This window comes from Selaginella moellendorffii, unplaced genomic scaffold (genome assembly GCF_000143415.4).
Source record: "Selaginella moellendorffii unplaced genomic scaffold, v1.0 SELMOscaffold_13, whole genome shotgun sequence".
NCBI lineage: Eukaryota > Viridiplantae > Streptophyta > Lycopodiopsida > Selaginellales > Selaginellaceae > Selaginella > Selaginella moellendorffii.
The window spans coordinates 859,482-885,508 of NW_003314274.1; the positions used below are offsets into that span (position 1 = coordinate 859,482).

The 26,027-nt window shown below is 49.2% G+C and overlaps 8 protein-coding genes across 15 annotated transcripts; 5 read left to right on the forward strand and 3 right to left on the reverse strand.

Moving 5' to 3' along the window:
• Window positions 1-7,202: 7,202 nt before the first annotated feature.
• On the reverse strand, window positions 7,203-7,740 carry LOC112346227. The gene is made up of 2 exons (XM_024674614.1): window positions 7,504-7,740; window positions 7,203-7,358 (listed from the first exon to the last, which is right to left on the reverse strand). Exons 1-2 carry the CDS (start codon window positions 7,681-7,683, stop codon window positions 7,218-7,220), a joined length of 321 nt encoding a protein of 106 aa, XP_024530382.1. The 5' UTR covers window positions 7,684-7,740; the 3' UTR covers window positions 7,203-7,217.
• Window positions 7,741-7,860: 120 nt separating this feature from the next.
• Window positions 7,861-9,105, reverse strand: LOC9645341 (enkurin domain-containing protein 1). Of its 2 annotated transcripts, XM_024674610.1 has the most exons (7): window positions 9,005-9,105; window positions 8,814-8,913; window positions 8,700-8,750; window positions 8,442-8,614; window positions 8,335-8,379; window positions 8,190-8,281; window positions 7,861-8,135 (listed from the first exon to the last, which is right to left on the reverse strand). In XM_024674610.1, the coding sequence occupies exons 2-7, from the start codon at window positions 8,907-8,909 to the stop codon at window positions 7,972-7,974; spliced, it is 621 nt and encodes a 206-aa protein (XP_024530378.1). In that variant the 5' UTR covers window positions 8,910-8,913; window positions 9,005-9,105; the 3' UTR covers window positions 7,861-7,971. The 2 variants fall into 2 exon arrangements, with proteins under 2 accessions (XP_024530378.1, XP_024530379.1); XM_024674611.1 differs by lacking the exon at window positions 9,005-9,105 and having other exon boundaries at window positions 8,814-8,961.
• Window positions 9,106-9,451: 346 nt separating this feature from the next.
• Window positions 9,452-10,950, forward strand: LOC9645928 (eukaryotic translation initiation factor 2 subunit beta). The gene is made up of 9 exons (XM_002969668.2): window positions 9,452-9,577; window positions 9,663-9,774; window positions 9,840-9,910; window positions 9,966-10,020; window positions 10,078-10,172; window positions 10,226-10,371; window positions 10,436-10,578; window positions 10,651-10,736; window positions 10,792-10,950. Exons 1-9 carry the CDS (start codon window positions 9,542-9,544, stop codon window positions 10,870-10,872), a joined length of 825 nt encoding a protein of 274 aa, XP_002969714.1. The 5' UTR covers window positions 9,452-9,541; the 3' UTR covers window positions 10,873-10,950.
• Window positions 10,951-10,981: 31 nt separating this feature from the next.
• LOC112346225 (kinesin heavy chain-like) lies at window positions 10,982-12,314 on the forward strand. The gene is made up of 6 exons (XM_024674609.1): window positions 10,982-11,355; window positions 11,410-11,527; window positions 11,589-11,691; window positions 11,744-11,858; window positions 11,918-12,021; window positions 12,081-12,314. The coding sequence occupies exons 1-6, from the start codon at window positions 11,265-11,267 to the stop codon at window positions 12,279-12,281; spliced, it is 732 nt and encodes a 243-aa protein (XP_024530377.1). The 5' UTR covers window positions 10,982-11,264; the 3' UTR covers window positions 12,282-12,314.
• Window positions 12,143-13,956, forward strand: LOC9645342 (kinesin-like protein KIN-UA). Its single transcript, XM_024674607.1, has 11 exons — window positions 12,143-12,248; window positions 12,308-12,501; window positions 12,563-12,624; window positions 12,679-12,738; window positions 12,812-12,904; window positions 12,961-13,049; window positions 13,106-13,219; window positions 13,281-13,453; window positions 13,520-13,583; window positions 13,636-13,695; window positions 13,753-13,956. The coding sequence occupies exons 2-11, from the start codon at window positions 12,341-12,343 to the stop codon at window positions 13,870-13,872; spliced, it is 996 nt and encodes a 331-aa protein (XP_024530375.1). The 5' UTR covers window positions 12,143-12,248; window positions 12,308-12,340; the 3' UTR covers window positions 13,873-13,956.
• A 32-nt stretch (window positions 13,957-13,988) lies between these two features.
• LOC9645343 (60S ribosomal protein L32-1) lies at window positions 13,989-14,653 on the reverse strand. The gene is made up of 3 exons (XM_002969916.2): window positions 14,505-14,653; window positions 14,252-14,433; window positions 13,989-14,191 (listed from the first exon to the last, which is right to left on the reverse strand). Exons 1-3 carry the CDS (start codon window positions 14,592-14,594, stop codon window positions 14,062-14,064), a joined length of 402 nt encoding a protein of 133 aa, XP_002969962.1. The 5' UTR covers window positions 14,595-14,653; the 3' UTR covers window positions 13,989-14,061.
• A 529-nt stretch (window positions 14,654-15,182) lies between these two features.
• Window positions 15,183-16,811, forward strand: LOC9645929 (pentatricopeptide repeat-containing protein At5g64320, mitochondrial). The gene is made up of 2 exons (XM_024674571.1): window positions 15,183-15,333; window positions 15,398-16,811. Exons 1-2 carry the CDS (start codon window positions 15,273-15,275, stop codon window positions 16,630-16,632), a joined length of 1,296 nt encoding a protein of 431 aa, XP_024530339.1. The 5' UTR covers window positions 15,183-15,272; the 3' UTR covers window positions 16,633-16,811.
• LOC9645344 (serine-rich adhesin for platelets) lies at window positions 16,622-25,688 on the forward strand. 7 transcript variants are annotated; one of them, XM_024674559.1, is made up of 9 exons: window positions 16,622-16,704; window positions 16,818-17,423; window positions 17,483-19,584; window positions 19,647-19,885; window positions 19,938-21,754; window positions 21,816-22,908; window positions 22,982-23,112; window positions 23,164-25,190; window positions 25,236-25,688. In XM_024674559.1, the coding sequence occupies exons 3-9, from the start codon at window positions 17,598-17,600 to the stop codon at window positions 25,475-25,477; spliced, it is 7,536 nt and encodes a 2,511-aa protein (XP_024530327.1). In that variant the 5' UTR covers window positions 16,622-16,704; window positions 16,818-17,423; window positions 17,483-17,597; the 3' UTR covers window positions 25,478-25,688. The 7 variants fall into 7 exon arrangements, with proteins under 7 accessions (XP_024530327.1, XP_024530328.1, XP_024530330.1 ...); XM_024674560.1 differs by having other exon boundaries at window positions 17,483-17,706; window positions 17,797-19,584; window positions 23,164-25,688; XM_024674562.1 differs by having other exon boundaries at window positions 25,249-25,362.
• Window positions 25,689-26,027: the final 339 nt, after the last annotated feature.

The following is a 26,027-nucleotide window of genomic DNA, read 5'->3' on the forward strand; positions in this document are numbered from 1 at the left end:
ATGTTTCTTTGGGTGGAGCTTTCACCTTGGATCGAGTTAGGAAACGAAGGACCTACGACAACTTCTACTTTGTTGCTCTTGATTGACACAGAAAAGAATCAGAACAAAAGCACAAAAACAGAAGGAAAAGATGAACTCACAAGAGGTTGTCGAGGATTGGCACGGAGTAGTACATTTTAATCGCGTAAAGACTCCAGTGCTCCGCCTTGGGCGCCGGCCAAACGGTAGGTCGCCACGTCCGTGTTAGATCGAGAGACCTCCCCGCGTGAACCAAAGCTGATGGCCGAGTCCTCACCTTGCGACTCCACTCCACTCCCGCGGCTTCGTTCCTCTCCAGCTCCTCCATCAATTGCCTCACCGGCCTCATTGCAAACCAGTATAACTCGACCATGCACGTCCCCCATACCCATTGGCAGCATCTGTTGCCAAAACCAGTCAGAAACTCTCTCAGATCCGGACATGAAAGAACTTTGTCACTCAAAAGTTCTTTATTTTGTTTTTGAAACAAAAGTTTACTTAGTACCGAAGTAATTCAACCGAGGCTTCATTTAGACTAGGTAGTCAAACGAGATTTTGCCATCCCAATTTTTCATTTCCAACTCGAAATCCGTTCGGACGTCCGATGTCTCCACCATGGTTACTTTAGCTCTGGTCTTGTTCCCACTCGGAAAAAGCTGTACTGAAAGGAAAACCACACACCCGTGTTCTGGAACGACTAATATTGGCGAGTCTTCCGTTGTGACATTAATCACAAACACTTGAGCAGAATGCTGCTTGGCATACCGCTCGGCTTTCGATACGTAACCTTCCACATCATCGTTGACAACCAACTCACAGCCAAACTTGGAAAAGTTGTCGTTGTTCCGGACTAGTATGTCAAGCCGTTCCTGCAGCCGAGCTCAGAAATCAGAGAGCCTCAAAACAAAACAAAGATGCCTACCTGCGTGTCTCTTTTGTCAAGATACTCCGCAGCTATCTTAACTTTAGGGACGAGCTTCGCATCAACCAAGGGGTACGCTTGCGTCAAAACAGCCTTTATCCTGGTGAACAACATGAATTGGTAAGAATACTTGGATAACTCCCCTGCCCGTTTTATACACTCTGGCCTGCACAATGCCTCCCCATCCAAAGTTCTAATTGCCTGGAAAACAACCCACAGAGGATCAACCCGCAACGCCTGTGCAGGAGGGTCCACCGAACCGCTCGTGATAACACATCTTCGCAATATAATACTCCGTAGCATTGGTGAAGAAATCCGCACGTCATAACCATCCGGTTTTGCCTCCTGTGCGATTAATACACCTTGAGCAATGAGATTCCGCAGCTCCAGCATCACCATCTGATCATTGCAGTGACGCTTGTCTTCTTTAAGGAACGACAGGAGCAGATCAAAGTCACGGCCAGTTGCACCCTTCTTGAAAGCGGACAGAATCTTAGAGTAAGTTTGCTGTCCAAAAACATAAGTCGAAAGATGAAACGAGTCAGTTGCCTCAATCCACTGTCTGCTAGTCCACAGCTCCCTGTCCACCAAGTAGTCCAAGCATGAACCGACTATCCCTTTGTGACCACCTGTCATTTCTATGACCGACGTAGCAATCCGCTCAATCTCAATCTGTACTCCTTGGAGGTCGGCTTGTGCCTGCTGCAGCAGGTTCTCAACATCGCCTACTAAGAACCTCACTGGCTCCGAAAGGAAACTGTACGAGAAAGGCAAATACAGGCTGGGCGTACTACTCGGTACATAGACCCTGTTTAGCTCCGCTGCATCTTCACGCCGCCTCAAGTATTGAGCTTCAAGAAGATCCTTGACAGTCTCAACACCAACCAGAAGGACACCGTTGAAGTTGTAGTCATCATCGTCTCTAATCCCTTTGAGAGTGCTGAAGAAATCGTCAAGGCAATCCGAAGAGGCTGAGAGCAACGCGTCGGCTTCATCTATAATGAGTGTAACCTTGATCGGCAGGTTCTTCACAAGAAACAGCGACCTGAAGCTCCAATCTGTGCATTCTTCGCCTGTAGGCCTAGCCGGGAACAAATCAGCACATTTGCCATGAAGATGGTCGCAAAGCGCAGCCCAGAACCTGTTCCTGCTCCAGCATTTATCCACTGACACCTTGTCCAAATACACCACACAGATATCTGGATCAAGTGATAACTCCCTCTTCACAGCCATTGCCATGGTGCTCTTCCCGCTTTGTCGTGCGCCACATAGAACACAATACTTGCCGTGCTTCAGCTTGTCCACAAGCTGAGTAACATCAGGGGGTACGTAGTAGTGTTTCTGGGGATCCGTAATACCTCCTACGGCAAAGGTTCGCTTCGGAGCGGTATCTGGTTTGCGCACTAGTGTGAAAACGTACCTATGCCCGAGGAGCAGCTCAGTTTGCCTGCTTACTATGATGGATCCAGTGGTATCCTCGATCGCTATGTCCTTGGCTGGCCGGTCCAGCTTGTGAGCCATGAAATCGATCACTTCTCCCGCAGTGATACCGTAAGAGAATCGCCATGGGTGGCCGAACCCAATTACCTGCACTGACTCCGCTACATCAGCGCGTCGCTTACTAGAGCCCATGATAAGGGTTCGATTCCTCTTGTAAGAGAATATTCGTGGAATTCTCGTATTGAGGGAATATTCGTGATTCCCTCTTAGGTCAAATTATTCAGTTAGCAGCGGCTGGCATTCCAGAGTACATTCATGATTTCCTATCCCAAATATGGAGCAGGATCACGTCCCACTATGAAAAAGAAAGATGGCACCCTCATCTTCCTTAACTTTAGAAGTGTACGATGGCAAAGATTTCCAGTCATGGAAAACTTAGATGCAATTTTACTTTGTGGAAAAGGATCTCTGGAGCGTGATCTAGAGCAGCATCAAGCTAGAGGACGATGTGGATGAGAAAAAGAGTGATGCCAAGGACAACAAAGCATTAGGGGTCCTGGGACGAGGCCTCAAGAAAGAAATATCGAAGCTACCTTAACATCAACAAGACGGCAAAGGAAAACTGGGATGCTGTGTGTGTGATCCTTGGTACAACAACCAGAGCAAGATTGTTGGAACTCAAACTACAGCTGAAGAGCCGTAAACAGGGGGAGACAGAATCTGTAAGTGATTTTGCCAGTGCTCTTGTAGACATCGCCAAGCAGATCGGTGCAGTTCAAATGAAGTAAAATTGCATTTGAGTTTTCCATGACTGGAAATCTTTGCCATCATACACTTCCAAGGTTAAGGAAGATGAGGGTGCCATCTTTCTTTTGTAGATTCTTACAGATTCTGTCTCCCCCTGGTTACAACTGTTCAGCTGTAGTTTGAGTTCCAACAATCTTGCTCTGGTTGTTGTACCAAAGATCACACCTTCGCCATCTTGTTGATGTCAAGGTAGCTTCGATATTTCTTTATCAATGATGATGAGTTGACCATAGCTTTCTTCAAGGGGCTTAGTAGACCAATGCAACTCGCAGGCGGTCACATCATTTAAATTCCAGTAACACTTTCAGCCAGATTGTAGCCAACCTCACAGCGTTGGAGGGTTTTCTCAAGTCAGGGCAAGCGAGCTCAAATGAGAAAGAATTGGCACTCTTCTGATCTGTCACAGTGTGGGACAGACTAGAACCAACGAACGATCAGGGTGAGAGCTGCAAATAAGAAAAGTTCAAAAAGAAAAAGAAAATGATCACTATACCATTTGCAAGAAACCAGGGCACTGGGCATGAGAAGAGGCCAAGAAAGCTAAGGAGGTGCGAAAAGCTGAGGCAAAGAGAGTGGCAGCAAGAAAGAACATGTCAGCCAGCTTTGCCAGAACAGCAGAAAGTAGTGAGGATGACGACCAGGAGGATGTGGACGACCAAGGCAGCTTGTTCATGGCCACTAGTATCCAGCAGGTTGCAAAGAACACTCTTGGAACAGGAGCAGAAGTGGTATACCTTGATTCTGGGGCAAATATATACCATGTTGAAGAAGGTTCCAGGAAATAAGGGAATTTTTCTTGGCAACAATCACTCATAGAAGGTGGAGGGTGTTGGGATGATTGACATCAAGCTGCCAATAGGATAGATCACCAGCGTGAAGAATGTTTATTATGTTCTTGGAGTAAATAAGATGCTTTTCTCAGATCTAGAGATCACATTCACAAAGAGGATGTGTGTAATCATATATGTGAATGGAAATGGAGTAGCCTGTGGTAGAAGACATGTTAGTCTCTATCAACTTAATGTTAAGGTGGTGCAGCCAGTGAGAACTCTCTTTGCTAGGACAAAAAAGACAATGAACCTCCAGACATGGCACAGGAGACTCATGCCACACCAATTTACAGGACATCAAAGAATTAGCAGCAAAAGAGATGGTAAAAGGTTTGAGCAATATGAAGTGTAAAGTTTTGCGAGCCGTGTGCACTCGGTAAACACCATTGAGACTCCCTTTTTCACAGATAGCCACTAATCGTGCTAAAGGACCTAACACTGATCCATTCTGATATCTCTGGCAATAAAAAGTTATAGTTAGTAACTTTCATAGATGACTACGCACGAATCACAAGTCAGAAACCTTCCAGAAATTCAAGGAATACAAGGCTCAGGTGACAGGAAAGAAAATCAAAATGTTAAGTGATGGGTATACATCCCAGTTTATGTGCCATCCTCCAGACATGGCACATAAGACTCATGCCACACCAATCTACAGGATATCAAAGAATTAATGGCAAAAGAGATGGTAAAAGGTTTAAGCATCATCTCATCAAGTGCAATGAAGTTTTGTGAGCCGTGTGCACTCAATAAACACCACTGCTCCTTTTCCACAGATAGCCACTAATCATGCTAAAGGACCTCTAGCACTGATTCATTCTGATCTCTTTGGCAATAAGAAGTTATATTTCATGACCTTCATAGACGACTACTCACGAATCATAGCAATGAAGTTTCTCCAGCTCAAGTCAACAGCCTTCCAGAAATTCAAGGAATACAAAGCTTAGGTGGAGTTGCAAACAGGAAAGGAAATTAAAATGCTAAGAAGTGATGGAAGCAGGGAGTATACATCTAGGGAATTTGCCAGTTTTTGTATTTCCTCTGGAATACAGCAGCAATTTTCAATCCCTGACACAATCGTGTAGCAGAGCGAATGAATCACACACTCCAGGAGGCAGCACGAACTCTTTTGTGAGACTCGCAATGGCAGCATACTTCATCAATGTTATGGCTAGCCACTTTTCTATCCTTGTCCTACCAGTTTCAACACAATCTCTTGCCTATTGAGGGAGTGGGGAGTGGAAGAAAACTTGGCGCCTTTGACTACTCAAGCCACATAGACATTCTTCCCAGAGAAGTGGTCCGTGTACACCTCGTGCATGTAGTCCCTGTGTCCTCCTGCGGTACTTTGCCGGACTCTTGCTGAATGCTATTAGGATGTAGCCACACGTTAAATCGTTGCATCGATGTTCTGAACTGTGATATAAACCTTTTCCACCACAGAGATAGCCGCTGGAACAATTGCAACCAAGCAAGATGCTCTTTACTTTTTGACGTGGACGTATCTGTACCGGCGGCTGGTTATGAATCTAAGCTAGTATTTTGAAGCAATGAGTCCCGGCATCTGTAACTCTATGTTATCTTCACTCCCCGCATCAGCTAGTGCTTCAGGTGTGCCATTCACAAGAGTTAAAGGGAGCAAGCTCCACAAAGATACTGCGCATGGACAACGAACAGCGAAGCAGATCATCAACTTGGACACGAAGCAGTCAGCGTTAAGAGAGAATAGACAGAAAACTTTACCTTGACAAGAAGTGATTGATGGACTCAGCGGTTTTGTCTTCCAATTGGTGAAGTGCGTGCATGAGATTCGTGATGTACCCATTTCTTTCTCCTTGGGCTGCTCCAGTGGTGATGGTCAAGAAATCTTCATTACACAACAGTGGCACTTTTCAGCTCAAACATACACTCTGATAGTTCGTTGGAGGTACGATCGCTGAGAAGGTCGACTTCTGACTGATTGATCTTTGTGCACAGGAGCTATTGCAGCTGCTTTCATCTGCTGCGGAGTATGACGAGCTTCCTGTCCGGCATAACGAGGTACAGCCGCTTAGAGTCTCCGTTTACTGACCAGCACGCAATTCTTGCGCAGCAAGCACGAATGCCTGTGGACAATAAGCTGCTAGATGACCCTCATGTGAAGGCATCTTGTTGTTTCAGGTAAAAAAGAAATTCTAAGTCGTGAATCCGGCGCTGAAATTTAATTGTACCAGGCTCATTTCCCACCACTGGAGCTACCAATTTCTGACTACGTGACAGACACGAAGTCAGTGCTGGACCAAAGCATACGTATACTTCAAGCGATGGTGGATGCTGCTGCCAATGGAGGATGGCTCAGAACGACCATTCGGACTGTGCAACTCCTGCAGATGATTATGCAGGTAGAGCTGATGATTTCATTGCAATGTTATTATAATTCGCGTCTTTGGCAAGGAACTTGGTCTGATCATCGCCACAGAGCTTTTGCCTTCGCTGTCCACGCTGTTCGAGCGCTTTATGCCTCAGTCCAAGTTCATGAAGTCATACAGGTGATTATCTCCACGCTTGACGGATGGTTTGACTTTTGTCCTTCTTGCATTGTCAGGCATGGAATTTTCTTCCACGAATCGATCCTTCGTGGAGGGTGCGAGATCAAAGGCTGAGTGAGGGGGACAAGTTCATGTCGTTCGCACTGGACATCGAAGTCACGTCGAAAAGCAGCACTCGATCTTTCCTGCCTCAATACTCGAAGGTGAGATACAGTTTTGATGAATAACTCTCATTGAAAGGTATGAGTTTGATCTAGGCCGACGTAGAAATCTATCTCCTGGAATCACGAAAACAAACTAGGGGATCAATCCGCTTGGTTTGTGGTTCAAGGAAGAGGGATGGTGGATCGTTGTAGGAATCACAAGCACTTGGGAGCTCTTCGCCATGAGGCGCGTGAGCATTCCACACAAACCAAGTGCTAGAAATTACCTTAGAAAATTTTTGCTGGCTTTGATACAAATCCAAGTGAAGAGCCGCTCTCTATGGAAATGGTAAACACGCTCGCAAGATATAGAATATGCCAAAAGGTGCTTATACCCTAGAATATGCGAGAAGATACTCTTTACTAGAACGATGATGCTGTTACAGCAGAAACTATCTCACTCTGCCTCTCTCCTTCTCGTCGATTGTAGATCGGTCGATCGAGATCGATCTATCGCTCGATCGCTGCTCTAGTTGTGGAGCCTGATGCGGCGGTGGTGCATCGGATCGGGGCCGGACGGGATCGCGCGCTCCAAGACGCCAAACTTGTCCGCGCAGGGATCGCTGCCGCCCCATTTGCGCCCTCCCACCGCCATCGCCACCGCGCGCTGCTGCATGCAACACACAAAGCCTCTGGATTGAGTCGCGAAATCGAAAGAAACCAAACGATGGATCGATCTTTCAAGAAATCGATCGAAAGAACAAGAAAGAATCGAGATTTCAAGGAAGAAGAACGTCGAAAGAAAAAAGGAACACCTTCGCTGCTGCTGCTGCTGGGACCGCCTCCGATAGCCGCGAATCGGCGTCGCCGATCGAGACGAGCATTGTGAGGAGAAGCATCGCCACGAGAATCGCCGCGAGGATCAAGGCGGCGAGGCGACGAGGAGCTGGAGGAGGAGGAGGAGGAGGAGATCCAAGAGGAAGAAGGGACGCCATTGCGATGGAGCTCTGCCGCTCTGGAAGAATCGAGCGATCGCTCTCTCCTCTTTCTCTCGCGCGGCCGCTCTCTAGCTAACGAGAAAAAAACGAAACAAACGAACAAACGAGAAGGGGAGAAACCTCGCATTTTATACTCCAGCAAAGATCTCAGTGAATCACTGCGGCGGTGGATTTTCTCCCGGGTAAAAGTAATTCTCCATGCAAGCTTACCCGGCGTACGTGGCTGCTATCCAGCCATCCACGCAGGGATTCTCACGCCTTTGCACGGCAGGTATATCCCCTTTTTTAGCTGTCGTCCAGAGAGATGTAAACTTTGGGCCTGGAGAAACGCTTGATCGCGTCCTCTGTTTCTCGGAGCTGCGTGTCCATGTCGATCTTGGAGCGCAGCAAGCTGGGAGTTTCGATCACCAGCGGAAGACCTCGGAGCTTGTTCTCCAGATCAACTTTGTCTGGCGGTGATCATGCAAGGATCAAGACGACGAAGATTGCAAAGAGAAACTTACTTTCTTCGAGCGTCTTTAACACCTCTTGCTTCTCCTCGTCGGGCATCAGCACAAATCCTGGAGGCAAGCTTTTAGCCTCCTCTTCCAGCAACCTGTGATTGATCAGCGTAAACTTCGTATACAGGATAGAGTTTGATGTTCTTACTTGCGTTCCGCATCGAAAGCCAGCTCCATCTTTCTCCGAATCAAACTATGGATAGAAACCATGCATGCTGTGACAAATCCTCCAAAAGAGAAAAGGAAAGAACTCACTATGCTGGTATTTTGCCGAAGCTTTCCTTGTTCTTGTTGCCATTGTTCTTTTGCTCCGGTGTCTCGTGCTTTTGTTTTTGCTTGGGAGGTGGCCGTCGAACGCCAGCCTCCTTGAAGTTCTTGGAGAGAAAGTCCGTCTCTCCAGATCTTACGCTAGCACGCGGAGGATGATCCTATCATCCAAACAATTTCAGAAAACTTCGCTACCACTGAGCGAAACGAAGAAGAAAAATCTCGAGCTTGATGCTTACCACTTACCAGCCTGATTCTTGGAGGCTTCACAGGTGGTGGCTCCGGCTCACTCGCAATCTAGATCAAAGCAACTAGTAAGAATCCACGAAAGCACAAGAAAGAAAAAGAGTGAATTCAGACCTGTTTCATCGCGTGACTTCTAGCGCTTAATTCCGAGATGATCGCTCTGTTGTCCCTCCGATGGTCATGAGGTCTGATTCCCATGCGCTGCATCATATCTCTGCAAAGACGGGAAATTTCAATCCACGAGGACGAAAAAAAGAAATCACCCAAGAGAAGAGCCACGCAGCTGGAAAATTTGTTCGTTATACTTTTCGTTAAGTTGTTCTTCGAACTCCACCAATCCAAAATTTCTCTGCTATCCTTGCCTGATTCCTCGCGTCGGATAGAGCAAGCTCGTGATCTGCGAGCTGTCGACATGGCTAGGCATTGGAGTTCTCCTGCTCTTGAATTTCGGGAGGCCGTTAGGGTCTTCGAGGATCTGGAAGAAGAAATTCCACCGCATTGTCAGAAATCTCCAGAAAGGAGCGAAGAAAACGAGATAATCTGCGATGATCGGTCGGAAATTTCAAGCAAACGATGGATAGAGCAAGGAAGAGCAGCTAGAAGATCGATCTGACCGACCCGAGAGCCACTCGCGCAAGAGAAGGCAGCTACCAGGATGGATTGATCGAGATCTCACCGAGGACGCCGCGGATGATACCCCATCCTTGAAGATGCTCTCATCGTCCTCGCTCATTTCAAAGAAACGGGAAGCGCCAAGATTAGGGCGGCGTAGGGTAAATGGTCTAAAACCCTAGAAGAGGCGAGAAGCGCGAGAGAGCGAGAGGGGCGAGCTAAACGGCGCCATGGCGGACGACGACAGCAAGGACATTGCCACAGAGGTAAGCGAGCTGGAGTGTTCTCTCCACAGCGCAATTGTGGATTGGAATCGATTGGAGTGATTCCAACCGGAATGCGCTCTTCCAGATTGGACCCTTTGATCCCACCAAGAAGAAGAAGAAGAAGAAGGTCCGGATGGCGGAGGACGAGGATGGCGATGGCGTGGAGAAGCTAACGGAGAAGGTTGAGAGTCTCTCAGGTGAAATCTACGCACTTTTTCTTCTTTTTGCTCCGTTTTTTCCTTGACGAGATTGATGGCTGCAGTGTCTGTGTCTTCTTCTGTGGATAACTCCGCCGAGACTGTCTTTGCCGGGAAGAAGAAGAAGAAAAAGAAGGTACTTTCCATCTGTGTTCTTCTTTTGTTGTTGGAGCTTCTGTTGTTTTCTCTAGCCTGTGGAAGCTGATGTCGCGGAAGAGGAAAACTTGGATGCTGCCGAGACTAATGGTACGTCTGATGCATATGACTGAAAGAGTTCAAGCTTTTTCTTTCTCCCTTTGATAGGGCTCGAAGAAGGCGAAGACGAGGAAGGAGAAGGCATTGTGCTGGGACCGCGATATCCTTGGGAAGGAACAGACCGAGAATACTTTTATGAAGAGGTAAGAATCTGCATTTTCTCAACCAAATACGAATCCATCTCTCTTTTTTTCAGCTGCTGGGACGTGTGTTTAACATTCTCCACGAGAACAATCCCGAGCTCGCTGGGGAGAAGAGGAGGACGATCATGCGGCCTCCACAGGTGCTCCGAGAGGGTACGAAGAAGACGGTGTTTGTCAACTTCATGGATCTCTGCAAGATGTAAGCTCGGCCATACCATGCCACGGAGAGTTGTATTTCTCACATTCTTCTTTCTTTCTTGCAGAATGCACCGACAACCCGAGCACGTCATGGCTTTTCTCCTCGCCGAGCTGGGAACGAGCGGCTCGCTCGACGGACAGCAGCGACTTGTTGTCAAGGGGCGATTCGTGCCGAAGAACTTTGAGGGGATTCTGCGTCGATACGTGAGTAAGTTCTCAATCTCTTTTCATTTCCTTCGTTTCGTTTGTCTAGGAGAAATCATTTCTTTATCGATCGCAGATGAATACGTTATGTGCAATGGCTGCAAGAGCCCCGACACTATTCTTTCGAAAGAAAACAGGCTCTTTTTTCTACGATGCGAGCAAGTAAGCATCGATCAAAGTCGTGATTCTAATTCTCTTTGTTCTTTTGTTGTTTTAGTGCGGGAGCTCTCGCTCGGTTGCTCCTATCAAAGCTGGATTCGTTGCTAGAGTGGGGAGGAGAAAGGTCACCACGGCTTAAACTTAGAATGAAAGAGTGTATCGTTTGTCTGGACACGTCCTTTCGTGGAATGGAATATGCCTGTCTTGGTCTTGAGAATATTCACCGAGTATCGCCATTTTAGGGCTTCCTTGTTTTCCAGTGGAGCCAGCATTCTCTTCTCGGCGATAGCGGTGATCGGAGTGGAGGAGCGGCGAAATCTCTGTAAGGCGATGGTTTAGGTGTAGGAATTGCGATGCGATCTGGCGATCGGGTTCGTCGTAAGGTGCAGAAGCTAGAGTCGTAGGAATGTAGCTAGGTCAGGGATTTTTGATGGAGGAATTCGGTGTGGTGATTATGGATCGAGGCAGGATAAATTCGAGTTTGTGGAGATCTTGCCAGAGGGAGGTAGGGGAGCTTCGTCGCAGATCGAGATGCCTAGCGATGAATTTAAGCTGGTGGTGATGGATGCCAAGGTGCCGGGGAAGGGGAAGAACAATGGCAAAGCAAGCGAGCCCGATTCAGGTAAGCGAAAGAAGAAAAATTCCTGCGATTGAGTTGTTTCTTCTTGTGTTCTAGAACGAGTCCAAGTTACGGTGAGAGTGAGGCCTCCTACGAAAGCTGAAGAGACCAAGGAAGATGGAGTTCCTTTTATTTTCTTGGACACTGAGAAGAATGCTGTGATTGTGAGGCGAAAGTAAGGCTTTCCATTTTTTTTTTCCTTCACTTCGTTTCGGCTAAGAATGTCTACTTTGCAGGGGGAGTTTTGTGGATTTCACGGAGTTTAAGTTCGATGCTGTTTTGCCTCCAAGTGCGACGCAAGCTGATGTCTACAATGTCTCTGCTCAAGCTGTAATTCAGGTTCGTCATGGGATTCCTGTTTTGTCTTTCATAACCGGATTTGCCTTTGAAGGATGTTCTTGATGGATACAATGGCACAATTATGGCTTATGGCCAAACAGGAGCTGGAAAGACGTACACACTCTCGGACATGGTTTTTGACGACGTTGGTGGAACTTCGATTGAAGGTATGTCTTCCAGCTTTAACCGTATTTGGTTTCTTATAGAGGTTCTTTCCATTCCACAGGAATTATACCTCGTTCCGCAGCCGATATATACATCAGAGCTGAAAGAGACAAAGACCATGAGTACCGAATCTCTATGTCATATATCCAGATCTATATGGAAATGGTAAGATCGTTGCTTTTGAGTGGCTGCAGGCGGTGATAACGTTGTTTTGATTTACTCAGATTCAAGATCTCCTCCGTCCTGAGAATTCCAACCTCAGCATTCGCGAGACTGAGGCAGGAGGTATTTTTGTCGCAGGCATAGAAGAGGTGCAAGTAAAATCTATCGAGGACGTGATGAAGCTCTTGATGATCGGTGATCGAAATCGACGCTTTGCCTTCACAAGATTGGTTCGTCTCTTCGTTCCGATTATTCATTCATAACAAAGCAAGGGACGAATCCATTCCAGAGAACGGCTAACAATCGGCTTCATGTATAACTAATGTGGATACAAGTGCCTGAACTACAGAATGCCCATTCGTCCCGCAGCCATACGATTGCGATGCTTACTGTTGAGAAGAAGGCGGTAAATCCTTTGGACGCTAAATCCTCAGCTGACAAGAAGAAACGAACTCCCAACTCTCAGCCTGGAATTTCTGAGAAGTAAGTCTTCTTTTTACATTCTTTCATTCGGTTTATATTTCTCTTTGCCTTTGTTCTCCAGGGTCCTTGTCGGCAAGCTTTTTCTTGTTGATCTTGCTGGGTCAGAAAGGTTGAAAAAGAGCGGTAGGATTCTTATAAAAATTCCTCTCGTATAACGTTGCTGACACGATTTCACAGGCTCGGAGGGCCTTCGAGCATCTGAAGCTATGAGCGTCAACATGTCTCTCACGGCACTAGGTACCATACTTCTTTTTCTTACTCTTTTTTCATATTCATTCCGGGATCCTATAATGTTTTATTGCGATTGTAGGTAAATGCATTAGTGCGAGAGCAGATCCAAGCGTTTTGCACGTCCCTTTCCGGGACTCCAAGCTAACTCGGTTATTGCAGGAATCGCTAGGAGGTAAGTATAATAGTTCTTTTGAGTTTATTCTCAGTGTTCTAAGATTTCTCTTTCAGGCAATGCCAAGACGTCATTAATCGTCAACATTGCTCCCTGTAGCGAGTATCTCCAAGAGACGTTATCTTCTCTTCAGTTTGGTGCACGGGTAAGCGTCGCTATGCTCAAGACAATTGCCATTTATTAAGCGTTTTGTTTCGTCAGGCGATGAAAGTGGCCACTCGAGCTATCATTAATGTGGAAGAGGAGTTTCGTTCCATCACCCGGAACTTGCAAGAAGCACTTGACCTGCAAGACGAAAGGGTTCACTCACTGGAGGTTTGGTTCTTGGGTTTTTCTGGCAGTGTTAAAAAGAATGGCTTTTTGCTCTTATATACAGGCTGCAGTGCATCATAAAGATGCGCAGTTGGAGGCCGCCAAACTAAGTTTGGAGCTCAAAACCAGAGAGATGGAAAGATTAAGAGAGGAGCAAAAGCTTCGGGACGAACAAGCTCACCGGAGTGAAAAGTTTTTGGAGCAACTAAAAGTCAAAGACAAGGATTGGCAAAACAGGTCGAATTTTCTTAGATTTGAAACTTTTCAGCGTGGAACTAATGGCATTTTTCGTCAATACTCCAGATTAGAGTTGATCAAAATAGCAGCGAAGGACCATCTCATTGAAAAAGAGAACGATCGCATGGACGTATGTGCTTAGTTTTGTTCGTCCTCTAACTTGGAGACTGTGATTCTCGCAGGACGCGGCTCGCAGGATCCAGAAAGCTTACAAGAAGCATTACGTGATGCATATTTTGGAGGTAAGTTTCTAGCTTCGAAAGTTTCTACATGGAACTTTTCTTTGTTGGTTCTTCCAGGAGAAGCGAAAGGTAGAACTAGTTGCTGGCTCGATGCTCTTGGCAAACTCCGCGTCCAAAGTTTTAAAATCCATCTCTACGCTGGACGATTACTTCACAGCAAAGAGAGGGCTTTGCTGACGATGATGTGTTGCTGGACGCCGTCCGATCTTCAAGTGTTTGGACGGTGGCCATTATTTTTAATCTCTCTCTCATTCTCGGCAAGCTCTCTCTCGGCTCTTGGCAAGAACACTATATGGTGGATTTGCGATTCGATTAGTCTCGGAAAAGAGATGGTTTTTGATAGAAGCACAAAAAAGAACGAGTACTCTACTCGTGCTCCTCGCTACGCAGGCGAGCAGAGCCATTGGTGAGCGCAACGTTGAGCTGCGCAGCTCTCTCGACGATGTCCTTCCTCTTGCGAGTGGAGACGTTGTGAGCAATCTCCGCGCAGTATTTCCTGGAGAGAAAAGAGAATGAGCTTTGCAAGAAACAGCAATCCCATCTACCGAGCGCAAACCTGTTGTTCATGAGTAGGAGCTCAAGATCTGCCACAGTGTGGACGAGGAACTTGTAGAAGCCGTTTGGGAGGAGGTGCCTCGTCTTCTTGTTGGAGCCATAGCCGATGTTGGGCATGAGCGTGCATCCCTTGAATTTGCGGCGGACCCTTGAGTCAATACCTTTCGGACGCCGCCAGTTCTCCTACACCGAGAGACAAAGAGAGAGAATGTCATTCCGCCCCAAATCGAAGCCCTCACTCAATGCACGCTCACCTTGACGGAGATCTTGCGATCGCTCTGCGGGCGCTTGAATTTCTTGACGCGCTTCTTCACGATCTTCGCCTTCACCAGCGGCTTCACCATCGCTCCTCACTCGCCCTCTCGAGCGGCGGCCGAGACCTAAAATCTAGCCCTAACCCTAAAAGCTTTGGGAGTTTACAAAGAATGTAACAGATAAATAATGAAAAAAGAACCCTAAACCAAATGGATTTACATTTAAAGTTTTTGCAAGAAAATGGGTTATTAAAGTGACGAATAGTTAGGGTTCTTCCTGGCTATGGCGGTGCGTGTCCTACGAAGATATTCCAGCTTTTCCCATCAACGGCGCTTCTACGGTGCGTGACTCTTTCCAAGAATGTAGCTCGAGTGGCCCGGAATGCGTCGACGATCGAGCGATTCTCGAAATATCGGCCTCCTAACGCCGTGATTTCCAGGAATCGAGGTCGCGGATCCACCGTCGCCATCATCATCTATCGAAGCCGCCGCTGCGGAAATCACCGGTTTCGATTTTGGGGAGCCTTGGAGCCCCATTCAAACCGGCGAGAAGCAAGGTGTTGCGGCAATCCAGAGCCCAGCGGCTACAAATCCCACGAAGAAAATCCTTCGCGCGCTGCTAGAGGAGAGCGATGAGAGAAAGGGAAAGATTTCCATGGATCTCGTCGATCAGAAGCTCGGCTGCTTCAGTAGGAGACTATCGGATAGAGTCGTGGCACAGGTACTCAGGCAGCTAGTCGATCCAGACTTGGCAATGGCGTTTTTTCAATGGGCTGGGAGCCAAGTCCACTACAACCATGGAACTTTGAGCTACAACTATCTCCTGGAGGTACTCGCTAAGTCTGGACGCTGTGATCACGTCTATGGAACTTACAACGATATGTTGGGTGCAGGTTGTGTGCCAAACACATACACGTATGGCTACCTCCTGCGAAGCTTGTGTCAAGCCCAGAGATTCGAAGAAGCCCGCAGTGTTTTCCGAGGTATGGCCGCACAGGGCTGCTCTCCAAACGTGTTCTCGTATAGCATTTTGATCGCGGGGCTTTGTAGAGGGCAAAAGGTTGACGAGGCTGCCGAGCTCCTCAACGAGATGATCGATGGTGGCCACCAGCCAAACGTTGTGACTTACGGGTCGCTTCTCAGCGGGCTGTGCAAGATGGGGAAGCTCAAAGAGGCCGTGGATCTTTTCTCGAGGATGGTCTACCGGGGCTGTCCGCCAGATGGTGTGGTTTACAACGTTCTCATAGATGGTTTCTCCAAGAAGGGTGACATGGGTGAAGCGTACAGGCTCTTCGAGGAGATGCTCGAGAAGGGGTGTATACCCACGGTCTTCACGTACAACTCGCTGCTCAGTGGATTCTCCAGGAAAGGCGAGTTTGGAAGGGTCCAGAGCTTGTTCAAGGACATGCTTCGCCAGGGATGCGTGCCAAACATCTTCACCTTCAACAATCTGCTGGATGGCTTCTGCAAGATGGGTGACATGGTGGAGGCACACCGGCTGTTTCTAGAGATGCGAAGCCTCGGCTGTCCTCCGGACGTGGTGAGCTACAACACTTTGATGAGGGGGATGTGCTCGAAAGGGAAGCCGCACGAAGCTCAGAGGCTGCTCAGGGAGATGATCAGGTCGGGTGTCGGCCCGGATATCGTCTCCTACAACATTCTCATCGATGGATATTCAAAGTCTGGAGCTCTCGACCATGCCATCAAGCTGTTCTACGAGATTCCAAAGTCCGGACTGGAGCCCGACGCATTCAGCTACTCGACCATCATCGACTGTCTGTGTAGAGCTGGCAAAGTTGGAGCAGCCTTCGTGGTTTTCAAGGACATGATCGCGAACGGAAGCGCTCCAGATGCCGCGGTGGTGATACCGCTTGTCATCGGGCTTTGCCGGGGCGAGAGATTGACGGAGTCGTGCGAGCTGTTCCAGGCGATGGTGAAGTTCGAGTGCGTGCCACTGATCCCAGAGTACAACCTCCTCATGTACAAGCTGTGCAAGGCCAAGCGCAGCGACGACGTTTGCGAGATCTTTCACGAGCTCACGGAGCGAGGCTTCTCCCCCGACGTCGAGATCTCCAAAGTCATTCTCGAGACGCTGAGAAGGAGCGACGACAAAGAAGCCGCGGAATGAGAATCCTTGGACAAAGGCTGGCGATACATTCCACGAGCTATACTTCAACCGGGATCATCCTCCAAAACCAAGGTACCTTTTTTTTTCTCTTTTGATTTCGAGACTTATTCCATTTTTCATCTCACATTCTTAGACCAAGGTTTTTTTTTTCGAGTTTTTCATCTCACATTCTTTGCAAATTCCAGATGACCGCATGGATGAATCGAGGGAAAGCAAGAAAATGGAATGGAAGATCGTTCCATTGAATGTGGAGGGTGTTCTTCCGTGAACTAGGGAATTAAATGATATAATCGTCTTTAGTTTTCCTTGGAAGTCACTTTTGGTTTGATAAATATCTAGCGACTCGATGCTTAGGACAGGGCAGTTAAAGCCCCAGTGTGAAGAGGCCTTGTATATGGCGGCGTGCTTGAATTAGGGCTTGTGCCAGTCAGGACGGTCCGTCGTCGCCCGTCGCCAACGTCATCTCCTCCACTCTTTGTTCTACTTACCTAGGTCTCGTTATCGCCAGAAATTTCTCCTTCCAGCAAGCGCCCAGCGCCAAGTAATCGCGCCACAGCGCGCCCGGCGCTCGCGAGCTTCATCCTTCTCTGCTCGACGTAGAGTCGACGGCCTCGGACTGTTCCAGCATCGGCATTTCCTCTCCTCGCGTAGAATCCGGCATTTCTTCACAGCAGGGCTCCGGAACGGCAGGGAATTCGCTTGGCCGTGGCGACATTGCCGCAGGGTTTAAGGGCCGAGCAGGAAAATCGCGAAATCGTCCGCCATTGGGGTTTCTGCGAGCTCAAGAACAGGTATTTCGATCGATATTTAGGTCTGCGGTGTCGCTAAAAGTGGTCGCTTGTTCATCCAGGCCGGAGAGATATTTCTTCCCCTCCTCCCTCGGATTGATTGCATGGTTCCTCTCAGGTACTAGAGCGAGCGCGCTAGCTTTTTTTTGCCTGGCATGACTGGAGAGAATAGCTGCTATGCCGAGAGCTAGTGCCGCATTGAAGCCAGTGCTACCGCCGAGTCGACGAAGCCCATCGGATTCTCACCACTGCTGCCACACCAGTTGCTGCTCCTCCTCCTCTGCCGGTACTCTCCATGGAACCCTTGCTCTCTCTTCGTTATGCATTCCTTGCTCATCCTCCGGTAGCTCATTCTCGTCCCACTCTCGCTGTGCAGGTCTCCCTGTGTCGTCCCTGCCAGCATGCTCTGAGCCCATGACGCCCTCGTCCTCCTCGTCTTCTCCTTCCACCACCATCTCGGCCATTGTTTCCAAGTCTTCTTCTAGCTCCTCTTCTTCCTCGGCTTCTCTCACTACTACCACCACTGCTGCTGCTGCGTGTTCTTCTTCCAGCCCTAATTCCTCGGTCTCTTGCTCGCAGCAGGCTCTCCAAGACACCTTGTATGAGTACGTGAGAGGCTTGCAGGATGCCATTAAGGTTCCTGACCCTGAGCTTGCGGAGCGCCTACTTGTGGAGATTGGGAGTGCGTTGAGTCTGCCATCTGCCGTCTCTCTGATCATCTCGGCCAACGGGGCTTGCCTCATTGCATCGTGTGTCAAGCACTTCCGCGGGGCTGGGACGGGCAAGGCAGGCAAGGTGGCATCATCGAAAGTTTCCAAGTCCGGTGGTGGTGGTGCTACTGGCAGATCATCGTCGTCCAAGAGCGACGAGCATGATCCTGGGGGACAGGTCGTTGCTCCCGCTTTCACCGAGGCTGCCCGAGCGGAGTTTCTGGACGTGCTCGAGTCAACAGTGACGGCTGCTGCTGCTGCCGCTGTTGCTGCTATGGACGAGGTTGTTCTTCCCTCCGAGTCGCGGAGGAAAAGGCAGAGGACTGTTGTAGAAGAAGAGGACGTGGTGCCGTGCTATCAGAACAGGGAATGCAGGTCTTCGTTCCTGGAGAAGTCCAGAAAGCCTTTGAAGCTCAAGGGACGCAGCTTGAAGGTTGGTAGCTCTCGGAAAGTAGTGGGGTTTAGTGAACACGCAGAGAACTTTAGGCCACAGGACGAGGGGAAAGTCCCGGAAACAGGGGTTACCTTGGAGAACGGGAAAGTTAGGGAGGATAGTAACGACGTAGCGGTGGAGCTAGATGAGAACAAGGACAAGTTTTTAGATAGTAGCAAGGCGGATCTGGACGACTCGGAAGATAGTACTAGCACTGTGAGCGAAGAGGAGGGTGATGGCGTATATTTACTCGCCAAATCGTCGGGCATGTCGAACGTAGTGGCGACTGCATGCAGTGCATTGGACAAGCTGCTGACTGCCGCATTGCAATCGAAAACTGGTGTCAAGGTGAAGGCGGGAAACTCGAGCTTGGGAATAGGAAATGGCAAGCGGGGCAAGGCACTCTCTGCTGAGATGTACGTAGCTCTCACAGAGGCATTCGTGGATATGGTTCATGTTCTCAAGGACAATGTGGACCTGCTGAGCTGGTGCCTGAATTGTTTGGGCAGCATACTTCCACCCGGTAGTTTGGATCGAACGTCATTCGAAAGTAGCACGTACAGCAGTGTTGCTCCGGTAAAAGAGACTGTCAGCAATGACGATGATGTGTCGAAGGCTGACAACGCTGACAATCAATCGCTCTCCGTCCAAGCTCATCCTGCTCCGGCTGATCACTCACTTTTGGACCAAAAGCTCTTCCCCTCCAAAGCACTTTTGAAGCTGGCTACCAAGTATCGTGAGCACTCGACATCATCTGATTTTACCTTGAAAATAGGATCGAAGTCGACCTCGGGAAGCTATGTGGCAGCAGCGCGTACGCTTTCCTCGGGCAAGAGTTACAAAGGGATGCTGCAATCAACATTCTGCGGTGGCATTTCATCGGAGAGCACAAGCAGCTCTATTTCTGCGCTAGCTGCGGTGGCGTATGCGGCGACCGTTCCCATGCTAGCAGAGAAAGCTGTCAAAGCGATTTTGAACGCAATGCAGTCATGCAGCATCGAATCTCATTCGACCATGGCCGGTACGTATATTTCTTTCGGTGTTTTCTTCTTGTGTCTCTGTTATTGATATTTGTGTTATTAGCAGCATTAAGGGCTCTTTCGGCACATCTATCTTCTACGAATTCTAAGACGGCGTGTGATGATGCGTTCACTTTTATAATAGCGGCTATGCGAGAGTTCGCTAATGATGCGGATATGCAGGCAGAAAGTTGTCTGGCTCTTGGTTCACTAATCAGAGCAGTTTCTTCCACTACCGGTCATGCCGCATGGGCTGCGATAACTATTGCAATGGATAATCATCCTAGCAACCTCGCAGTACAGGTACACTGTGGTTTCAAGATTTCGAGCTATGCCTGACACTTTTTTTACACAGAGGGCAGGGTGTGGTGCATTGCAAGTTCTTTGCACTAGGACTGGTCTTGGAGTCCCGGAATGGAGAACTGGAAAGAGACCTCTTAGAGCTTCAAGGGATATAGACAGGGAGGCAGGTGCTCGAGCTCTTATTTCTTCAATGGCATCTTTCCCGAATGATGTCAGAATTCAGTGGCACGGCTGCAGTACCCTGTGGACTTTAGTCCATTCTGCTGGGGTCAAAAGCGTTGCGAATATGGTGAGCCTGGGTGCAGTTACCGCTGTTGTCGGGGCAATGTCCGTGTGCAGAATGAACGAGATGATGCAGCAGGAAGGTTGCAACGTCATCGGAACTATGGTCAGAACACTTGCGGAGAACGGGCATGAGATCGGCCTTTTTCTCTCGTCAACTGCAAAGTCTGAAGGACAGGAGCCTGATTCTGAGGAGAGCTTAGAGAAATCTACTGACTGGTGGGCAGCTTTGGGAGCAGTTGTTAGTGCGATGAAGATGTTCAGCAAGTCCAAATCTCTACAAAGCAACGGAACGTTCGCTCTTGGCTGTATTCTCAAAGGTTCCGGCGAGACTGCAACTTTCGGCTCCACATGTACTGATGTACCTGTCAAGCCAGCGATTGGAGTTGATGCTGCAGATGCAGGAAAAACCGACAGCTCGAAGTCACAGAAGCAGGATGCTACACTTTCTCCGGACTTTCCAGGGAAGGATATCGTCGACAATGTGGAAAGAATCAGCGCAGCTGTTGAAGCAACCATGGCGGCTATGCGGGAGTTTTCGAAAGTTGAGACCGTCCAAGTTTGGGGGTGTGCAGTGCTGCAGCAAGCATTTCTCCCATACGTCCACTATGCGAAGTGTCTTGGCCCCGTATGCGCATCGGCTTCCAGTTTGCAGCCTCAACTTTTTTCTCAGCATTTGCTGGCACATGATTCTTTGAGGACGGAGTCACTTCCTTCTGCAGCAGATTCAAATGTGAAGAGCGCCGAGGCTGGGGCACCTTCTCCTTCAGATTGGTTGGCGAAGTTTATCCTTTCTCAGGCGGCTTCGGTGATGTATATGATATCACGAACGATGGCCTTCTCATACAACAACAGCTCGACAGGATCTCAGACTAATCAAGCGAAGGCCACGTCCCTTCATCCAGCTCGTGGGAAGCCGACACTTTACTCGAGAACTCAGACGGCAACATCCAGTATTTTTTTCTCGTCCGTGCGGCAAAGCTGGTGTGCTGCATTAGGGGCTATTGGAGACGTTTTTGGATACCTTACTCGGGATTCGGAGATCGCGATTGGCAAGGGTGGCTTCACAAACAGTGATTGCGTGGACTTCTTCAGAAGCAACAAGAGTTTCCTAGACCGCTCAAACGGGGAGCAGTTTCTGAATATTGATATGAAGAGCTCTGGTGATGATGAGTCCGAGGATGGTGCGCAATCCGAGAAGAGCTCTTTGGACACAGCAAAGCCGGACGAAGAAAGTGAAAGGAAAGGGAGCCACCACATCTGCTCAAGCAGTCACAAGTGTTGCGGGAGCTCCTCTTGGATTGATTGGAGTGGCTTTGGTGCCTCACAGCAGCAAGCCGTCAAGGACATCAAGGCCTGGCAAGAAGCAACGGAGTCAATGGCTAAAATTGCCGAAGATGTTGGATTTCCTCTGGCGGTGAAGCATGCTATACTATCCATTCGGACGATATTCTACAAGCTAGAGGACGCGGAGACGGTGATCTGGGCATGCCATGCGTTGGTAAGCTTGTACCTCACCTGGGAAAATTTGCATCTCTTTAAACCTGGGACAGAAGTTGATCGCGAAGAGTACAAGGCGAAAATATGGTGAGTTTATACATGACGTTTTTCTTGTCACCTTTATAAATTTTCCAACTTCTGCCTGCAGGGGTGAGGGCGAAGCAGGTGTCAAGCAGCTTGTTGATCTTGTGGTTCACTGGACAAGCCAAAATCGGCTCGACGTTACCAGCCTTGCACTTCATGCTCTCTATGGTGCCTGTGTGTCGGCGGCAACAGTCAAGGAGATCGAGGCGGTATTTGATCTGGGATGTCCTGGAGCTGAAGCGGTTCTAGGTGCTATGCAAAAGGCGCTATTGAGTGGCAGTGCTCAACACAGAAGGAAAGTTGTACAGCAAGCCTGCTGTGTGCTTGCGACGGTCTGTGGCTGCAGCGTACGTGCTCAGGTGGCGGTGTCTGCTCATGGTGGTGCGGATTTAATATTGACTGTCCTGGATCGCTACAACGAAGACAGTCAGATTCAGGTCAATGGACTCCACGCTCTCGGTATCGACTCACATGGACAGCCAGATTTTGATGCCATCTGGAACTCCGCAATCTCCAAGACAGTTCCTGCTGGAAAATCCAACCGTCGACGGCGCAACAATCAGGCTTCGGCTTCCATTGTTGGCCTCACTCATATTTTCCGGGAGGGGGTCAACTGTCCATCTTTTCGGGATACTCCTGCAGACGACAGCTCTTCTCTCAGAGGAAAATGGAATCCTTTCTTCGAGAGGCTGGTTCTCGATGCACCTCAAGTTGGCCTTTTCCAAACGGCGGTAATAGCTGCTCCCGGTTGCGGTGGTCCTGCATTTGCTCTGGAGCTGTTCCGGAGGGTGTTTGAAGCTCCGTCACCCGAGGTGGCAGCACACGTCTGTTTTGTCATTGGCTACATGGCAGAGCATAATTCCGTATGGCGTGCAAGTTTTCTCGAGGATGGAGCATTGCAAGGACTATTGGAGTGTATCTCGTCCGTACACTACTGGAAGAAGAACGTTTTCACTGCATTCGGGTTGTTACGAGAGGGTGCTGAAGTGGAGATTCAAGCAGAAGCCGAGTTTCCAGATGCGGATAGGGACGCTCTAGCTGTCGCAACGTCAACTGTTGTGGAGTTGCGGATATTGTGTGCTGCATTTTGGGCTGTTGCTGGTCTTATGAAGGATCGGTTGAACACAGTCGATCCTTTGACAGGTCGCTTTGTCCAGGTATTTCGGTTTTACTTTTTTTCTTTCTCTTTCATTTCTCTATTTTCTTAGCATCTAAATGTTCTCCTTGCAGGCATTGGCTGCTGCTTTACATCGGCATGGCGGACTTCTTTCCATTCCTTCGTACGGGCTACGATTGAAAAAGCCACATATGGAAGTCTGTACGTCCGCAAGGCTTGCATTAGCAAGACTCGGTGTTTTCAGGTACTGCATACACGTTGGGACCGTCTTATCTTGACTTTTATTTTCATACAGGATCGCTACTGCTTCTCAAGTTGTCTTCCTTGTACACGAGGCTGCCGAAGCCGGTGATGTCACGTGCCTCAAGGCTCTTGTGGAGAGGGGTGTGGACGTATTCGTGACTGATGGTGATGGGAAGAACGGGGAATGGCATTCGGAGCTGTTTGGGCAGAACCTGGCAGCTCAGTTTTTCAAGGAACAGGTGCAATTGCAGGGAAGGAAAAAAGCCCGGGAAAAGGCGAAGGCTAAGAGCAAACAGAACAGCAAAAAGAAGGCGACTAATGGGGCTGCACTTTCTCGGGAGGAAGAGCAGGATCCTAGTTCAGAGCTCACAGGAGATGTTTCAGCTTCTGTGTCGACTGAAAAGGAGGTTGAGGTAGAGCCAGCGGTAGAAGTAGAGACAGTAGAGGTAGCCCATGCGGAGTCCGTGACAACTAATTCGCTAGCAGGTGAAACCACAACCACAGTTATACCAGCTGTTTCAGAAGCTACTGCCGATTGTCTAGATAGTTTTGAAGGGGAGGAGAAGGCCAAGATATCTCAGAAAGCATCTAAAAGCAGTAAGAAGAAGTCTCAAAAGGGTCAAAAGGTGGCTAAAGCAGCAGCAGAACCTGTGTCATCATGCGAGAAGCAAGAAGCTATAGAGCTCTTGAATGCGACTTTACGTGAAGCTATGGCCTCGGGTGAGGTGGAAAAGATGGAGGCGGCCATAAGCGCTTGTGAGGACGGTGCTCAAGAACTGGTGGACGAGCGGTTACTTAAGCAGGTGAAGGGTGCTCTAGCAAAGCGGCTCAAGCGCAGGGAGAAAGCTAGCGTTCTAGAGGATGAGCTCACTTCTGCTATAGAGGATGGAAGCTACGATCGGCTGAAAGCTGCCGTCCTTGCGGTCGAGCAGTCGTCAAGATTTGCCGCTGCTCTTCAGGAAAAGCTTGCAGCTGCGAAGAGGCTTCTTCTGGAGATGGAAAGCCAGACCGCGAGTGAGCCACAGCAAAAGGAAGAGGAGTCTCTGCCGGTTTCAGATGTTTCCACGGTGCCAACTTCCAGTCCTCCGAAGGCGAAGAAAGACAAGCCCTTGAAGCCAAAGAAACCAAAAAGCAGCGGCCGAAAGAACACGGCGGCCGTCACCAACGCGAACAGCTATCATCCATTGCCAGCTAACGGCGTCCCAGCTCCCCCGGACCCTTCCCATCGACCGCCTCCGACTCTCCAGCCAGCTCACGATCTCCCTCCACTGCTTCCGACTCCACGTCCAACAGGTTTACGTCCTCCGGCTCCTCCCTGCTCCGTTATCATGCCTCCAAAGTCATCTGGACAGCAGCAGCAACAACAACAATACCAGCAACAGCACCAGCACCACCTCCAGGCCTCGACGTCGTGCGAGCACAATCCCATCACTCCACAGCTCTTCCCATCGAGCAGGAGCCCACTCAACGGCGAGGTGAGCGACTACAACGAGGCGTCGCAGCTCTCTCTGCTTCTCTCCTCGTCGTGGTCGTCGCCGAGATCGTGCTCCTCGCTCGAGGACGACGCCTACAACAAGTCATCGTCTCGGTGGGGGAGGTCCCCGGGACCAGAGAATATCACCACCAACAGCAGCAGCCACAGCAGCTATGGATTGGAGTCGCCAGTCTGGTCGGACCAGCCGTGCCTCGACTCACAGGGATACATCTCCGCGCTACTGGCCACGCTCTTCCCGGTGGAGAGGCTGCCGTCGACGTCGACGACGCTCTTTAGTGCCTCCCTGGGCGAGTTCCCAGCACCGGCCGCGGGGGAATGCGGCGGCGGTGGTGGTGGAGGAGCAAAACTATCGTCAGGTCTGTCTTCTAGTGGGCCTGATGATTCTGATATCCTCTCGTTCCTGGACAGCACTCTGAGCAACCTGAGCATCAGCAACGATGGTGGCGACGATTATATCAGTGGTGGTGGTGGTGGCGGCGGCGGAGGTGGCGGTGGTGGTGGCTCTGCGGTTAACAGCAACGCCGGGTTTGAGAGCTTTGCAAGCGGTGGCGGCAGGAAGGGCTACTACTCGTTGTACGCCGGCGGTAATGGTGCTCTTCCTGACTTGACGTCGAGCTTGTTCTCTGAAGAGGATCCTTGCAGGATGAAGGTTGTGGTAAGCTCGCAGCAGTCGCGGGTGGAGGCGGCGGCGCTGCTGGAGGCGTCGCTCGAGGACTGCTGCTGCATCTGCTTCGACGTGCCCAAGGACGCGGCGCTCGTCCCCTGCGGCCACCGGATGTGCAAGAGCTGCGGCGAGCAGATCCGGCGCCAGCGTGCCAAGTGCCCGATTTGCAACAGGTACATTGACGCCGTCTTGGCTCTCTATGGCTGATCCAGAGACACTATCAATTCATTCGCGATTGATATGGCGCTCAGTGGTTCTCGGGAATGGAAGAGAGATCTCACAGGGAAGAACAAGAAGGAAAAAAAGTTTTGACAGAGGAGCTGAGAAGAGAGCGAGTAAGGAAGGATTGTTTGCTATGTGAGCTTGTCAAGTTTATAACAAATAATTCTTGCGAGAATGGAATCTCTCTTATTCGTTACATCCTTCTTGACAGACTTCTATATAGCACGAAAGGCTTGAAATGGAGAAATGGTCTCTACTTACTCAAATCCTAAGTTCTTGGTGCATAGTGTTCTTATAGATTGTCTTTGTACTCTTGATACAAGTTCTCTTGTCCCAAGAGCTGTCAAGTTGAGTACTCAGTAGTATCTCAGTTCCATCAACTGAGCAGTCATGTCCCATTGTCATGTCAAAAGTGTCTAAAACACACTAAAAGAGCTCAACACTGTCACTATGTTTATTTCGTTCAATGCACAGCACAGTTCTCCTCCCACTCAGATGAAGAACAGACTCCTAGAGCAAAACGATGGTGTTTGAA

Excerpts from the sequence above, each read along its gene's own strand:
- LOC112346227 (XM_024674614.1), bottom strand. The coding sequence starts at position 7,683 with ATGGCGTCCCTTCTTCCTCTTGGATCTCCTCCTCCTCCTCCTCCTCCA. Across the intron at positions 7,359-7,503 it reads CAGCAGCAGCAGCAGCGAAG|CAGCGCGCGGTGGCGATGGC; the intron begins GTGTTCCTTTTT and ends TGTTGCATGCAG.
- LOC112346225 (XM_024674609.1), top strand. The coding sequence starts at position 11,265 with ATGCCTAGCGATGAATTTAAGCTGGTGGTGATGGATGCCAAGGTGCCG. Across the intron at positions 11,356-11,409 it reads AGCAAGCGAGCCCGATTCAG|AACGAGTCCAAGTTACGGTG; the intron begins GTAAGCGAAAGA and ends CTTGTGTTCTAG. Across the intron at positions 11,528-11,588 it reads GCTGTGATTGTGAGGCGAAA|GGGGAGTTTTGTGGATTTCA; the intron begins GTAAGGCTTTCC and ends TCTACTTTGCAG.
- LOC9645929 (XM_024674571.1), top strand. The coding sequence starts at position 15,273 with ATGGGCTGGGAGCCAAGTCCACTACAACCATGGAACTTTGAGCTACAA. Across the intron at positions 15,334-15,397 it reads GCTACAACTATCTCCTGGAG|GTTGTGTGCCAAACACATAC; the intron begins GTACTCGCTAAG and ends TGTTGGGTGCAG.
- LOC9645341 (XM_024674610.1), bottom strand. The coding sequence starts at position 8,909 with ATGATGCAGCGCATGGGAATCAGACCTCATGACCATCGGAGGGACAAC. Across the intron at positions 8,751-8,813 it reads GAAGTCACGCGATGAAACAG|ATTGCGAGTGAGCCGGAGCC; the intron begins GTCTGAATTCAC and ends GCTTTGATCTAG. Across the intron at positions 8,282-8,334 it reads GCTTTCGATGCGGAACGCAA|GTTGCTGGAAGAGGAGGCTA; the intron begins GTAAGAACATCA and ends GATCAATCACAG.
- LOC9645928 (XM_002969668.2), top strand. The coding sequence starts at position 9,542 with ATGGCGGACGACGACAGCAAGGACATTGCCACAGAG. Across the intron at positions 9,578-9,662 it reads GCAAGGACATTGCCACAGAG|ATTGGACCCTTTGATCCCAC; the intron begins GTAAGCGAGCTG and ends GCGCTCTTCCAG. Across the intron at positions 10,173-10,225 it reads GAGAATACTTTTATGAAGAG|CTGCTGGGACGTGTGTTTAA; the intron begins GTAAGAATCTGC and ends TCTTTTTTTCAG.
- LOC9645344 (XM_024674557.1), top strand. The coding sequence starts at position 17,598 with ATGCCGAGAGCTAGTGCCGCATTGAAGCCAGTGCTACCGCCGAGTCGA. Across the intron at positions 19,585-19,646 it reads ATCTCATTCGACCATGGCCG|CAGCATTAAGGGCTCTTTCG; the intron begins GTACGTATATTT and ends TTGTGTTATTAG. Across the intron at positions 23,113-23,163 it reads GCAAGACTCGGTGTTTTCAG|GATCGCTACTGCTTCTCAAG; the intron begins GTACTGCATACA and ends ATTTTCATACAG.
- LOC9645343 (XM_002969916.2), bottom strand. The coding sequence starts at position 14,594 with ATGGTGAAGCCGCTGGTGAAGGCGAAGATCGTGAAGAAGCGCGTCAAG. Across the intron at positions 14,434-14,504 it reads ATCGCAAGATCTCCGTCAAG|GAGAACTGGCGGCGTCCGAA; the intron begins GTGAGCGTGCAT and ends CTCTCGGTGTAG. Across the intron at positions 14,192-14,251 it reads CTCCTACTCATGAACAACAG|GAAATACTGCGCGGAGATTG; the intron begins GTTTGCGCTCGG and ends TTTTCTCTCCAG.
- LOC9645342 (XM_024674607.1), top strand. The coding sequence starts at position 12,341 with ATGTGGATACAAGTGCCTGAACTACAGAATGCCCATTCGTCCCGCAGC. Across the intron at positions 12,502-12,562 it reads CAGCCTGGAATTTCTGAGAA|GGTCCTTGTCGGCAAGCTTT; the intron begins GTAAGTCTTCTT and ends TTTGTTCTCCAG. Across the intron at positions 13,220-13,280 it reads AAAGGGTTCACTCACTGGAG|GCTGCAGTGCATCATAAAGA; the intron begins GTTTGGTTCTTG and ends TCTTATATACAG.